The following is a 13,771-nucleotide window of genomic DNA, read 5'->3' as shown; positions in this document are numbered from 1 at the left end:
TTACACCTAAAGCAATTAGAGAAAGAACAAAAATCTGCAAAGTTAGCAGAAGGAAAGAAATCATAAAGATCAGACCAGAAGTAAATGAAAAGTAAATGAAGGAAACGATACAAAGGTCAATAAAACTAAAAGCTGGTTCTTTGAGAAGATAAACAAAATTGATAAACCATTAGCCAGACTCATCAGGAAAACAAAGGAGAAGACTCAAGTCAATAGAATTAGAAATGAAAAAGGAGAAGTAACAACTGACACTGCAGAAATACAAAGGATCATGAGAGATTACTACAAGCAACTCTATGCCAATAAAATGGACAACCTGGAAGAAATGGACAAATTCTTAGAAATGCACAACCTTCCAGTACTGAACCAGGAAGAAATAGAAAATATGAACAGACCAGTCACAAGCAGTGAAATTGAAACTGTGATTAAAAATCTTCCAACAAACAAAAGCCCAGGACCAGATGGCTCACAGGCGAATTCTGTCAAACATTTAGAGAAGAGCTAACACCTATCCTTCTCAAACGCTTCCAAAATATAGCAGAGGGAGATACACTGCCAAACTCATTCTATGAGGCCACCATCACCTTGATACCAAAACCAGACAAAGATGTCACAAGGAATGAAAACTACAGGCCAATATCACTGGTGAGCATAGATGCAAAAATCCTCAACAACATACTAGCAAACAGAATCCAACAGCACATTAAAAGGATCATCCACCATGATCAAGTGGGGTTTAATCCCAGGAATGCAAGGATTCTTCAATATACGCAAATCAATCAATGTGATACACCATATTAACAAATTGAAGGAGAAAAACCATATGATCATCTCAATACATGCAGAGAAAGCTTTCAACAAAATTCAACACCCATTTATGATAAAAACCCTGCAAAAAGTAGGCATAGAGGGAACTTTCCTCAACATAATAAAGGCCGTATATGACAAACCCACAGCCAACATCATCCTCAATGGTGAAAAACTGAAACCATTTCCACTAAGGTCAAGAACAAGACAAGGTTGCCCACTCTCACCACTCTTATTCAACATAGTTTTGGAAGTTTTAGCCACAGCAATCAGAGAAGAAAAAGAAATAAAAGGAATCCAAATCGGAAAAGAAGAAGTAAAGCTGTCACTGTTTACAGATGACATGATACTATACAAAATGAATCCTAAAGATGCTACCAGAAAGCTACTAGAGCTAATCAATGAATTTGGTAAAGTAGCAGGATACAAAATTAATGCACAGAAATCTCTGGCATTCCTATACACTAAGGATGAAAAATCTGAAAGTGAAATCAAGAAAACACCCCCATTTACCATTGCAACAAAAAGAAAAAAATATCTAGTAATAAACCTACCTAAGGAGACAAAAGACCTGTATGCAGAAAATTATAAAACACTGATGAAAGAAATTAAAGATGATACAAATAGATGGAGAGATATACCATGTTCTTGGATTGAAAGAATCAACATTGTGAAAATGACTCTACTACCCAAAGCAATCTACAGATTCAGTGCAATCCCTATCAAACTACCACTGGCATTTTTCAGGGAACTAGAACAAAAAATTTCACAATGTGTATGGAAACACAAAAGACCCTGAATAGCCAAAACCATCTTGAGAAAGAAAAATGGAGTTGGAGGAATCAGGCTCCCTGACTTCAGACTTTACTACAAAGCTACAGTAATCAAGACAGTATGGTACTGGCACAAAAACAGAAATATAGATGAATGGAGCAGGATAGAAAGCCCAGAGATAAGCCCATGCACATATGGTCACCTTTTCTTTGATAAAGGAGGCAAGACTATACAGTGGAGAAAAGACAGCCTCTTCAATAAGTGGTGCTGGGAAAACTGGACAGCTACATGTAAAAGAATGAAATTAGAACACTCCCTAGTACTATACACAAAAATAAACTCAAAATGGATTAAAGACCTAAATGTAAGGCTAGACACTATTAAACTCTTAGAGGACAACTTAGGCAGAACACTCCATGTCGTAAATCACAGCAAGATCCCTTTTGATCCACCTCCTAGAGAAATGGAAATAAAAACAAAAATAAACAAATGGGACCTAATGAAAGTTAAAAGCTTTTGCACAGCAAATGAAACCATAAAGAAGACAAAAAGACAACCCTTAGAATGGGAGAAAATATTTGCAAGTGAAGCAACTGACAAAGGATTAATCTCCAAAATTTACAAGGAGCTCATGCAGCTCAATATCAAAAAAACAAACAACCCAATCCAAAAATGGGCAGAAGAGCTAAATAGATATTTCTCCAAAGAAGATATACAGATTGCCAACAAACACATGAAAGAAAGCTCAACATCATTAATTAGAGAAATGCAAATCAAAACTACAATGAGATATCATCTCACACCAGTCAGAATGGCCATCATCAAAAAATCTACAATAAATGCTGAAGAGGCTGTGGAGAAAACAATAAATGCTGAAGAGGCTGTGGAGAAAAGGGAACCCTCTTGCACTGTTGGTGGGAGTGTAAATTGATACAGCCACTATGGAGAACAGTATGGAGGTTCCCTAAACAACTATAAATAGAACTACCATACGACCCAGCAATCTCACTACTGGGCATATACCCTGAGAAAACCATAATTCAAAAAATACATGTACCACAATGTTCATTGCAGCTCTATTTACAATAGCCAGGACATGGAAGCAATCTAAGTGTCCATCAACAGATGAATGGATAAAGAAGATGTGGCACATATATACAATGGAATTTTACTCAACCATAAAAAGAAACAAAACTGAGGTATTTACAGTGAGGTGGATAGACCTAGAGTGTGTCATACAGAGTGAAGTAAGTCAGTAAGAGAAAAACAAATACCTTATGCTAACACATATATATGGAATTAAAAAAAAAAATTGTCATGAAGAACCTAGGGGCCAGACTGGAATATGGACACAGACGTACTAGAGAATGGACCTGAGGATATGGGGACGGGGAAGGGTAAGCTGTGGCAAAGTGAGAGAGTGGCATGGACATATATACACTACCAAACGTAAAATAGATAGCTAGTGGGAAGCAGCCGCATAGCACAGGGAGATCAGCTCAGTGCTTTGTGACCACCTAGAGGAGCGGGATAGGCAGGGTGTGAGGGAGGGAGACGCAAGAGGGAAGAGACATGGGGATATATGTATATGTATAACTGATTCACTTTGTTATAAAGCAGGAGCTAACACACCATCGTAAAGCAATTATACTCCAATAAAGTTGTTAATAAAAAAAAAACTAAATTGTTGAACTGTGTTAAATGTGCTAAGCAGTCAAAATAAGACAGAAACTATAAAAAGGCGTCAGAGACCTTAGCAAGATCAATTTTCAGTGGATGCTGAAGACAGAGACCAGAGTTGAATAGATTGAGGACGAGAAGGTGACAAATGGAAATGGCAAATGAAGTCAACTTTTTTAGAAGTTTAGCAGTAAAGGGGAGAGGGAGGGCTCTCTGAAGAAGGGGAATTATAGTGAAGGATCTGGAGACAATGACATATACTAGGAATGTTTGAAAAATGAAGAAGATTTGACCTGAATAGGGGAAGACTTAGAGGAGTTCTGTCTTCAGATATTTGAAAACCTTGCAAGTCAAGGAGATGCTTTATTTTTAATTTTTAGAGGGAAGAACCAGGACCAATGTTTACAGAGAAATGGATTTTGACTCAACATTAGAAAACATCTTGAGCTGTCAAACAGTTTAGAATAGTTAGTTGCCTTGTGAGAAGTGAGCCTCCTGTCACAAAAAGTGGAAAACAAGAAGCTGTAAAGTCAGCATTCTAGTCCATTTCCAGTTCCTGGAAATGACTCCTGTATTGACTTAGGACTGAGCCCAGATGGACCTCCATCTCCCACTGCATTCTTGGGCCTATTGTTGCATTAATTTGTTTAAATAGGAAGTTATTAGTCCTTTCTTGAGTATAAAAGGGAATTACCAGTTCTCAAGGCTCCACATCTCTTTAGACTCTTTAGTGCTCTAACCACCCACATGTAGAAATTAAAGAGAAAAAGACCAAGGGCTCATAAGTAACTTTAGGTAGGTTTCTTTGTTGTTTACTGTTTTCACATTTGCAGTGACCAGTATCTCATTTGGTTCCTTAAATATTATTCTGAATTTGGGAAGGTCTGATTGCCTACCTACAAACAGGCCATTGGCCACAAAGGTATTGTTGTGTTTAGAGTGCAGCACCCATATTCTTTATGCTTTAAGAGGGGTCTTTTATGCATTGATGATGACAGCATCTTAGGGGGGAGTATAGGATTGGTCATGGGGATTATCTTTTGTTTTCCTACTTTTTCTTGGAGACTGATTTTTTTTTAGAGATAGCATATTTGGAAGAAAAAGGGTAAAAATAGTAATGAGGCAGGGTCCCCTATGATTTTATATTCATGGAATATAGAAAACTGATTTTTTTTTCTTATGTATTTAGAAAAACACTTTGTCGGAGAAGGAAAATATAGATCCTGTTAGCAGGTAAGTGGAGAAACAACAGTAGTGTTGTTTCTTGTGGCCTCAAGTTATAACTATGGAGGAAGGAGGGAAGGAGAGCAGAGAGGTGAATGTAGCTTATAATAACGAGGTTCTACAGACTTTCTCTGTGGTTGCCAGAAAAAAAGTTTCTTTACCTTTTTTTTGGTAACATCTTTATTGGAGTATAATTGCTTTACAATGTTGTGTTAGTTTCTGCTAGTTTCTGCTTTATAACAAAGTGAATCAGCTATACGTATCATATATCCCCATATCTCCTCCCTCTTGCATCTCCCTCCCACTCTCCCTATCCCACACCCCTCTAGGTGGTCACAAAGCACCGAGCTGTCCCCATGCTATGCGGCTGCTTCCCACTAGCTATCTATTTTACATTTGGTAGTATTTATAAGTCCATGCACTCTTTCACTTTGTTCTAGCTTACCCTTCCCCCTCCCCGTGTCCTCAAGTCCATTCTCTATGTCTGTGTCTTTACTCATGTCCTGGCCCTAGGTTCATCTAACATTTTTTTTTTTTTAGATTCCATATATATGTGTTAGCATTCGGTACTTGTTTTTCTCATTCTGACTTACTTCACTCTGTATGACAGACTCTAGGTCCATCCACCTCACTACAAATAACTCAGTTCTTTACCTTTTAGTTTCTGTTGAAAGTATGGCCCTTCATAGAATTACTCTTACTCTAAAATACTTCCATCTTATATAATACATGAAATAGAAAATAAAATAGTCTTGTTCCTCCTTCTATCTAAAGATAAGGCTTCTCTTTTTTCCCTATTGGTAATTTAAATAAATATTAAAACGTTATTTCTAAAAGTCTGAACAATTCATCATTAGAAATCTATAATTCACCCCAATTTAAATTTTTAAATTGATTTTTAGGCTATTGTGCCAAACTCCTTGACCTCAGAAATCCACATCTCCACATAACCACATTTTTGTTCACAGAATGTTGCCGAAAAAGAATCATGCCATGACTTTATAGGGATTATCTTCTAATTCATGGAATAAAAGATATTAGAACTTGTACCAAATTGGTCTCTTTTTGTATTCTTTTTGAAAATAGTTATTTTATTCATTTTTTGGGTCAGTTTAGTTACATATACTCACACTTATTGTTTCACACATCTGTAAGACATTGTATTTTAATACATAAACCTTTCGTTCCTTAGCTTGGTCCAGACAAGTCCTATCCTCATCAAATTCATTCTCATTTTCAGAACTGTTGAGAACAGAGTCACTTGGACTCTCCTCTGTGGATGTCCTTAGAGCTGCACAGATCATGCATTTCCTACTCACTGGTTGAGACCTCCTAGTTGCTGCCTCACATGCCTTTCATCTCAGATGGAACTTGCCTGCCGGATTTTCTCTCGCACCTTCTTCTCATGGACTTCCATATTTACCTGCTTCAGTATCTTGCTGCTGCTCACTTAGGCTTGAAGTCTCAGCACCCAGTGCAGTGTCTGCCCCTGTACTGTCTTGTTTCCATGCTTAGCTCCGTTCACACAGTCACAGTCCCAGCAGGCCCCCAGTCCTTGGCTCCCGGCCCTATCTTTGCAGGGAATGTTAACACTAAGAAACTTGAGTCAGACTCCCTGTTCCCCAGGTAGCAGACTCAGACCCCTTAGTTTGAGCATTTAGGGTCTCTTGCCATCAGGTTCCAACTTGCCTTCCATACCGCATCCTCTACTCTTTCCTTTCCTGTAAAACTGTGTGGAAGCTGTGCCTTCTGGGTTAGGTATGTTAAAAGGAATTCTTTTCCATTGCTGTATGCAAAATAACAGGGGCAGGATGCTATACTCGTAGGAATTTGTGCACCAAATTGAGCAACTCTGTCTTATTTGACAAAGCACATCCAGTTGGGGAGATGGGGGCTGTGTTTTAAAAGGAGCATGCTTTAAAGCATTATTAATTGTTAAAATAAAACAGAACAAAACAAAGAAGAACCCTATCTATGACAGTAGACTGTTTCCACCTGCACATGGCTGAAATACCATTTGGAGAGACAGAGGGAGAGAGACACGGGGGTGGGGTTAGGGTGTGCAGCTTGACATTAACAAGAGAGGAGGCAGACAGTTGGTGGTTGTTATAGTTTCTGTGTTCTTTATATCCTTGATCATCAAGTTGCAACCTCCCCCTCATCCAGTTCCTTTAAAAAATGTGATACTTAGTGAATTTTCTTCCTATGCCTCTGCCAAGACATTACTGAAGCTTTTCTTTTCTCCATAGTCAGCAACAAAAGGCACAGAATCGTGTCTTTGAGTTTTTGAGGGCTATAGTTATGACTACTATTACTATCCAATAACCAAGAATTGGGTTTTCACATTCTGAAAATAAGAATATGAATATAAATGTCTTTTGATTAATATATCAGCCCTACAGATGTCTTTATTTGTTCTATCCAAGCATTTCTTTAATAGTTCTATTAAAAAAAATAGGATTTTCTTTTTATTTTGAAAAATTAAATGGTGTTTTAATAGTGTTAGAGGTATCTAGTATATCCCACTTTACTACAATTAACTTTTTTTTTAACATCTTTATTGGAATATAATTGCTTTACAACGTTGTGTTAGTTTCTGCTGTTTAACAAAGTGAATCAGCTATACATATACCCCATATCCCCTCCCTCTTGCGTCTCCCTCCCACCATCCTTATCCCACCCCTCTAGGTGGTCACAAAGCACCGAGCTGATCTCCCTGTGCTGCGTCCCACTAGCTATCTGTTTTACATTTGGTAGTGTATATATGTCCATGCCACTCTCTCACTTTGTTACAATTAACTTTTTATCAGCCCTCTTCCAGAGAGCAGTAGAAAGAGAATATTTTTCAAACTGTTCAAAGAATAGATATGAAAGGAATAACAAAATTTAAATATTTTTATATGTGTGTGTTTACATCAGAAAGACATTTTTCTAAATTCATTACAGTATTTTAGATGTAATTCTTTGAGCAGTCAGATCTTTTAAAATGTGTTTGAGAAACAATAGAAAAGTCACATTTTAAGTATAATCTATTTAAAATACATGTTATTCTTCCTTATATTTGAACAGTCTGTTCAAAACAATCCATTCATATGGGATTTTGCTTGTACAGATCTGAGTGGGAATCAGTAGTTTCTTTGTTTGTCACTATGGAAACAAGTCAGCCTATCCTGAATGGCGGTTAGATCACGCAGAGTGATGCTCATGTTTCAGTGTAACTTCATCATGGAGCAGGCTGGCGCTGACATCTTGCCTCCAGCTCTTCCCTCCTGGAAGCCCAGCGCCATGCAGGATCCACCCCGGAGGCTTTCTGCTGTGCCATTCCTCAGCTCCTTTTTCCAGGGCCGACGACACTCTGCCTCCGACCCCATCGTGCGACTGCAGCAGGGGCGGCGCAGCTCCACTGCCAAGATGCTCTCGTCATCCTCTCTCCAGGTGATGGTGGCCATGTCCTCCGTCAGCTGTGCTGAGAGAAACCCAACTTGCCCCGAGAGAAAAAGTAAAGCTCCTTTTCTTCTTAAAGATTGCCACAGCTTTGAGTTTAAATATAAGAACTGTGAAGAGGTTATACTGTGTTGATACTTTTTAAATTTTTGACAATTAATCCTGCATTATACTTTTTATTGTCTGTTATGCTAAGAGATTCAGTAGACATGTAATAGGAGATAAAAATGATTGAATGTTTTATGTTTTTTCATTAAAAATGTAGTTTTTGCACAAAACTCATTCCCTTGTAGAAGATCTGCTTTTACAGTTTCTTCCTTTTCATTACCAATGTGACATGTGGAGATTATTGTGTGCAAAAGCCTTTTCTGTAGTAAAGGATAGTGTACTTACACGAAAGGGAAACAGTTTTATTCCTGACAAAGTGAAGGGGAGGGACTTAGCACCAGCTTGTCATCTACAATCCTGAGAGAAAATGGAAGCTGTTTCCCATGTTACTATTCTGTTCGGAGAGTAGGATTTTGAATCGTCCCTTTGAATGTTCTAGGAAATTCAGGACGTCCAACACCAAAGTATACAAAAGTTGGAGAGCGTTTACGGCATGTCATTCCTGGACATATGGCCTGTTCCATGGCATGTGGTGGCAAAGCTTGCAAGTATGAAAATGCAGCTCGCTGGAGTGAACAGGAGCAAGCTATTAAGGGGGTCTACTCATCCTGGTAAGTGATTCTGTCTGTCTTTGGTAGCTCCCACCTACTGCTAAGTGGGAAAACAGAATGGACGTGTAGGAGATGACCAGGAGGCAGTGGGCTGTAGAAGAAGGAATGTGGGGTTCTGAAATCGGAGGACCTCACCTCCATCCCTGGCTTTGCCACTTGACAAGCTGTGTGATCTTGGTCTACTCACACAGGCAGTCGGAGCCACAGTTTCCTGATCTGTAAAATGGAAATAATGAAACCAACCCTATAAGGTTTTTTTTTAATTGAATGGAATGCTGTATGTAAAGTATCTTAAAGAAATGGTAACTAGATAGCTCTTAAATTTCAGAAATTGCTAAAAATAATTTAAATGTTCAACTATAAATTTGAGAAATTATGAGGTACATAGGTAGTTTTTCAGTTTCATACAGGTAAGCTTTAGCCTCGTTTTTATTTTGTTCCTGTATTCTGTATAAAAGGATACATTTTCATACAAATACATACACTTCCAGTCTGCCTCAGTAGAAGGTGGTACGAGTTGTCAGTTCAGTAGATGATATAAGATGCTTACTTTGTTTATGGTATGTAAGTGTAATTCATTCATTATTGAATCATACTGCTTTTATTATTAATAGTAAACTGTCGGGTATACCTTTTTTGATGTAGTGATATCTCTAAAAAATTCTGATATTCAAAACCAAATCACATTTGGAATGTACTAAGAGGAATTCACTATTCAAAGAACTCTGCTTGTGAATCATTTTATAGAGCAAGAATTCATTTACAAATTAGATATTTGTCCACCAGCTTACTAACTTGCAACCCTGTACCTTGTCATATTGGATTTTCTGGATACATGTGTAGTACTATAGTCTGGGGTCCACTGTCACTGTTGTTCTCCACAGATCATGTTCTAGTTTATCACTATCTTTCTTGAAGAATGTTGTGAAAAAGCAAACACTATTCCTGAGGTGTGGTCACACAATAATGTCTTCTAATAATGAAGCTTAAGGTCACATTCATATTTTTGGTTTATTGTTGACTAAACTATCTGAACTTTTTTCGCCTCTCCTGCTTTCATGTTACATCTCTCTCAATCCTACACTAAATGCTATTAAATTTGGGGGGTCCCAAACCTTTGGGGGTCCCTGTTAAACAGTTTTAGACATTGCCCCAGGCATGAGGGATAGTATCTTTCTGAATCCTGACCTGTTCATCTAATGTCTCTGTTACTCCTCTCAGGTTCTTGTGACCCACAACTTGCAATAGTCTACCTTATGTATCTTTCACTAGGCCACTGGTGAGAAATGTAATCAGAACAGAAGCCAGAGCCCTAGTGAGAGTGATAGCCATTTACTGGGTCTCTATCCATTTGTACACTCAGTAAACATCCATTTGGTTAAAAGCCAGGCACGGTGCTGAACACTCTCAAATTATTATCTTCATAAAACTCTTTAAGTAGGCATCATTAATGTCATTTTATTGGTGAAGGAATTGAAGTCCAGAGGGACTAAGTAATTTGCTACACAGCTAGAAAGTAGAAAAGCCAGCATTTGAAACCAGGTCCGACTGACTCCAAAGCCATATTTTTTGCAAAATTACAATAACTCAGCATTTATTCATAACCACATGCTAGGATTTGTGCTAAAGTCTTTACATTCACATCATATTGAATTCTCACACCAACCTTGTGAGGCAGGCATTATCCCCACTCAATACATTAGGTAACTGAGGTACGGATAGCTATGTAACTAAAAATGCCTCCCAGCTGGCCCTCCTCATTTAGCCAGTAACCTTTGGATAACTAATCCAGGATGTCCTTTGCTGCCAGCTGAGGTTTCTCCATCATTCCATCATGTCCACTATAATCTCATGAAAGTCCTTGAAAGTACTTTGCTGGAGTCCATAAATACTTAATGTCCTGGAATTTTTTCCAGGGATTTAAGAAGCTAGGGTTTCTTAGAGCCCTAATCATAATACAGAATTGAAGTCGGATTTGTATAAGGAGATTCTTACCTGATAGCATTGTTGAAATCATAGAAAAAGTAAGGGCTTGAAATCTTGCTTTCTCAGTTTTGTGCATATCACCAGTCCCTCCTCCCATCTGTAGGGTCACTGATAATATCCTGGCCATGGCACGCCCATCCACTGAGCTCCTCGAGAAGTACTGCATCATCGAGCAGTTCCGAAGGTAAACGTTGCGTGTTTACACACTTTAACAAGCCAGCTTGTGTTTTCTCTTCTATTGCTTTTGACTTCAAATGGAAAGGTGCTTTCATTTTACCAACAGGAGTGTGAAGAACTTATTTCAAATAAGACAATTAAGGTTTTGAAAGTAGTTAATAATGTTTATTAATGCCAAAAATGGTTAATTTTTTTTAACACTACCTCCCAATATGACTAATTTTTTTTTCTTTTTCCTTTAAGCCATGGCATAAAAAGTATCATCAACCTGCAGCGTCCTGGTGAGCATGCCAGCTGTGGGAACCCTCTGGAACAAGAAAGTGGCTTCACATACCTTCCTGAAGCCTTCATGGAGGCTGGCAGTAAGTCCTTCCATCCTCTTCTCCATGAATTACCAAGGACAGAACTCAGAGACTTTCTGTTTATTCAGCTCTTAGGTTAAAAAGGTGATGGAAATAAACAGTTACTGCATAGTAGTGTAGTAGGGCTTCTAAAAAGTGAAGATGAGCTAACTTTGACTTTAAATAATGCTATCATTCTTCTGTGGTATTGGTGTTGAAAGTATAAGATTTCTTTTTCCCTGTGGGAGGGGACTTGAGAGGAGACCTTGTAGAAATAATGCCTGTATAATTAATATAAACAGTATCCAGACCTGTCATCTCATTTAATTCTTAAAGCAGTCACATAATATAGTTGTTCTGCTTCACACATGAGGTCACACAGGCTGAGGAAGTTCTGACTTGCCCAAGATCACACAGCTTAAACATGGCAGCAGGATTGGAACCCAGGACTCATTCATGCTTTTACCTACTGCATAGCTCTGCCCCTGGGTAGGATGCAGGGATTCTGTATGTGACAATCTACAACTTGTTTTTAAGAAGTGTATGTTAGGTTTTTATCCCACTAGTTAGAAAATCTGTATGTACTACCTTATGCCATTTATCAGTCAGTTAGACATGTTTCCGTGCTAAACAAGGTTGCATGCTTTCCCTCCATGGTTGAGTAATTTTGGCATAGATCATTGACTTTAATTTGCAATCCTGCTTTTCCTTAATTCTTTCTGACTGAGTTTCAGCAGGAAATGTATTAAGTAATATAGAATGTTCTTTTTAAGAAATGTTAACAGTAAATTTACTGGAAATGTAAAAAGCCTATTATTTTAGATCTACTCATCCAGTGAGATCTGCATGCCTTACAGCTTTATACTTTTCATGAATTCACTCACTTTTTTCAAATGTCTTTACAAGTATTTTTCCTGTATGTTGATTTTCTTCTTGTTCTCTTTCTCATTGTCCAGTTTACTTCTACAATTTTGGATGGAAGGATTATGGTGTAGCATCCCTTACCACCATCTTAGATATGGTGAAGGTGATGACATTTGCCTTACAAGAAGGAAAAGTAGCTATCCATTGTCATGCAGGGCTTGGTCGAACAGGTAAATTCTAGGAGGTGGTTTTATTGTCCTTCTACATGTTTAAACATATAAGGAATATTTCCTAATTCTAGAGGATAGTTTTCAGATTCCTATCAAAGTTTTAAGTCAAATGGAACAAGTCAGTAAAAGATACTTGAAATATCTTAGATAGCTTCAGTGACCATATATTCATAAGAGTATTTTTGAATGATTTAGTGCTAAAACCTCATCATATTGAGTAATAAATAGGTGGATTTCCAAAGCTAGCTAAATGATCTTTCTGATTTTCTTTTTTAAAGGAAAAAATCAACATTTTATTTTTAATATGCAGTGTCTTTTTAAAATGTAATTTTCCTGAACCAAAATAATAATGAAAATAGCAAGCATTGTTTCACCTACTATCTTTTTAAGTCTTTAGCAACAATGTAAGTTTTGAAGGAGGTTAATTTGCTACATCAAGTAAGTGGCAGGGCCATGATTTAAAACCCATGGCTGTAAGGATTTTGTTTATAAAGGAGAGTCTTACCTGTACCTAGAATTCTATATAAAAATCAATGATTTTACTTAAAAATGCTGCAGAATATCAGTGCAATACTGATATTGAGGCACAAAAAGGGTTGGAATTGGGCTTCCCTGGTGGTGCAGTGGTTGAGAGTCCGCCTGCCGATGCAGGGGACACGGGTTCGTGCCCCGGTCCGGGAAGATCCCACATGCCGCGGAGCGGCTAGGCCCGTGAGCCATGGCTGCTGAGCCTGCGCGTCCGGAGCCTGTGCTCCGCGACGGGAGAGGCCACAGCAGTGAGAGGCCCGCGTACCACAAAAAAAAAAAAAAAAAAAAAAGAGTTGGAATCTTCATTGTCATGTAATCTAGCCAGACACCTGAGCTCGACTCTGTCCACAGTGTACCCATATACCTACCACTGGGTCTTCCACCTTCTGGGGAGCATCTTTAGGGTAGAGACTCAGTTCTGTCCCAGACTGTCAGCTCTCATGGTTGAGCCAAAATCTCACTGTTCTAAGGATTCCACATGATAGCTCTGCAGATATTTCATACTTACCCTAAAGAACTGCCATGTCCTAGTGAGAAAGATAGGTTGGACCTTGCCGTGTACTAGGAAAACATGCATTTTTCAGAGGCTCTGATTTTCACGTGTAACGAGATTCACAAACTTGGTGATTTACACAGATGTCTTTTGAATTGCCTTTTACTTGATGTTAATTAACTTTTATATTTGAGTTAATTGATTATTGCCTTTTTATTATTCATTTTAATTTAGTATTAATTAACAAGAATACATAATGTTTATACTGTTAAGGCTGTTTTCCTTAATATTAAGGGCTTATAGAAAAATAGTTATGGTCTAGAGGAAAATACATATTAGTTTAGGCATTAGTTTAGTCTTAAATAAGAATCATCAGGAGAAAAAAATAGATTGTGAATGTGAATAATTGCCAAAGATAAAAATACCCAAGTAGGAAAAATGCCAGTCTGGAATGTGCCACCAGTTGATGTCAAAGATGGCAGGGGTGGGAAGTTCCAGGTAGAG

At 38.1% G+C, this 13,771-nt stretch overlaps 1 protein-coding gene across 5 annotated transcripts in view; it reads left to right on the top strand.

Moving 5' to 3' along the window:
• Positions 1 to 13,771, top strand: part of PTPDC1 (protein tyrosine phosphatase domain containing 1) — an 89,850-nt gene that overhangs the window by 63,869 nt on the left and 12,210 nt on the right. For 3 of the 5 annotated variants that reach the window (XM_030847249.2, XM_060301153.1, XM_060301156.1), the window contains 4 exons: positions 8,477 to 8,648; positions 10,738 to 10,818; positions 11,055 to 11,173; positions 12,109 to 12,246. In XM_030847249.2, the coding sequence (XP_030703109.1) occupies positions 8,477 to 8,648; positions 10,738 to 10,818; positions 11,055 to 11,173; positions 12,109 to 12,246 (510 nt within the window). Of the gene's footprint in view, positions 1 to 4,470; positions 4,495 to 7,659; positions 7,985 to 8,476; positions 8,649 to 10,737; positions 10,819 to 11,054; positions 11,174 to 12,108; positions 12,247 to 13,771 lie in introns of those variants that run through there. The other 2 variants (XM_060301154.1, XM_030847251.2) reach the window with 2 other exon arrangements.

This window comes from Globicephala melas, chromosome 6, assembly GCF_963455315.2.
Source record: "Globicephala melas chromosome 6, mGloMel1.2, whole genome shotgun sequence".
In the NCBI taxonomy this organism is placed as follows: domain Eukaryota; kingdom Metazoa; phylum Chordata; class Mammalia; order Artiodactyla; family Delphinidae; genus Globicephala; species Globicephala melas.
Note: the sequence above shows the minus strand (reverse complement) of the source record. Positions and strands in the feature narration are given on the sequence as shown.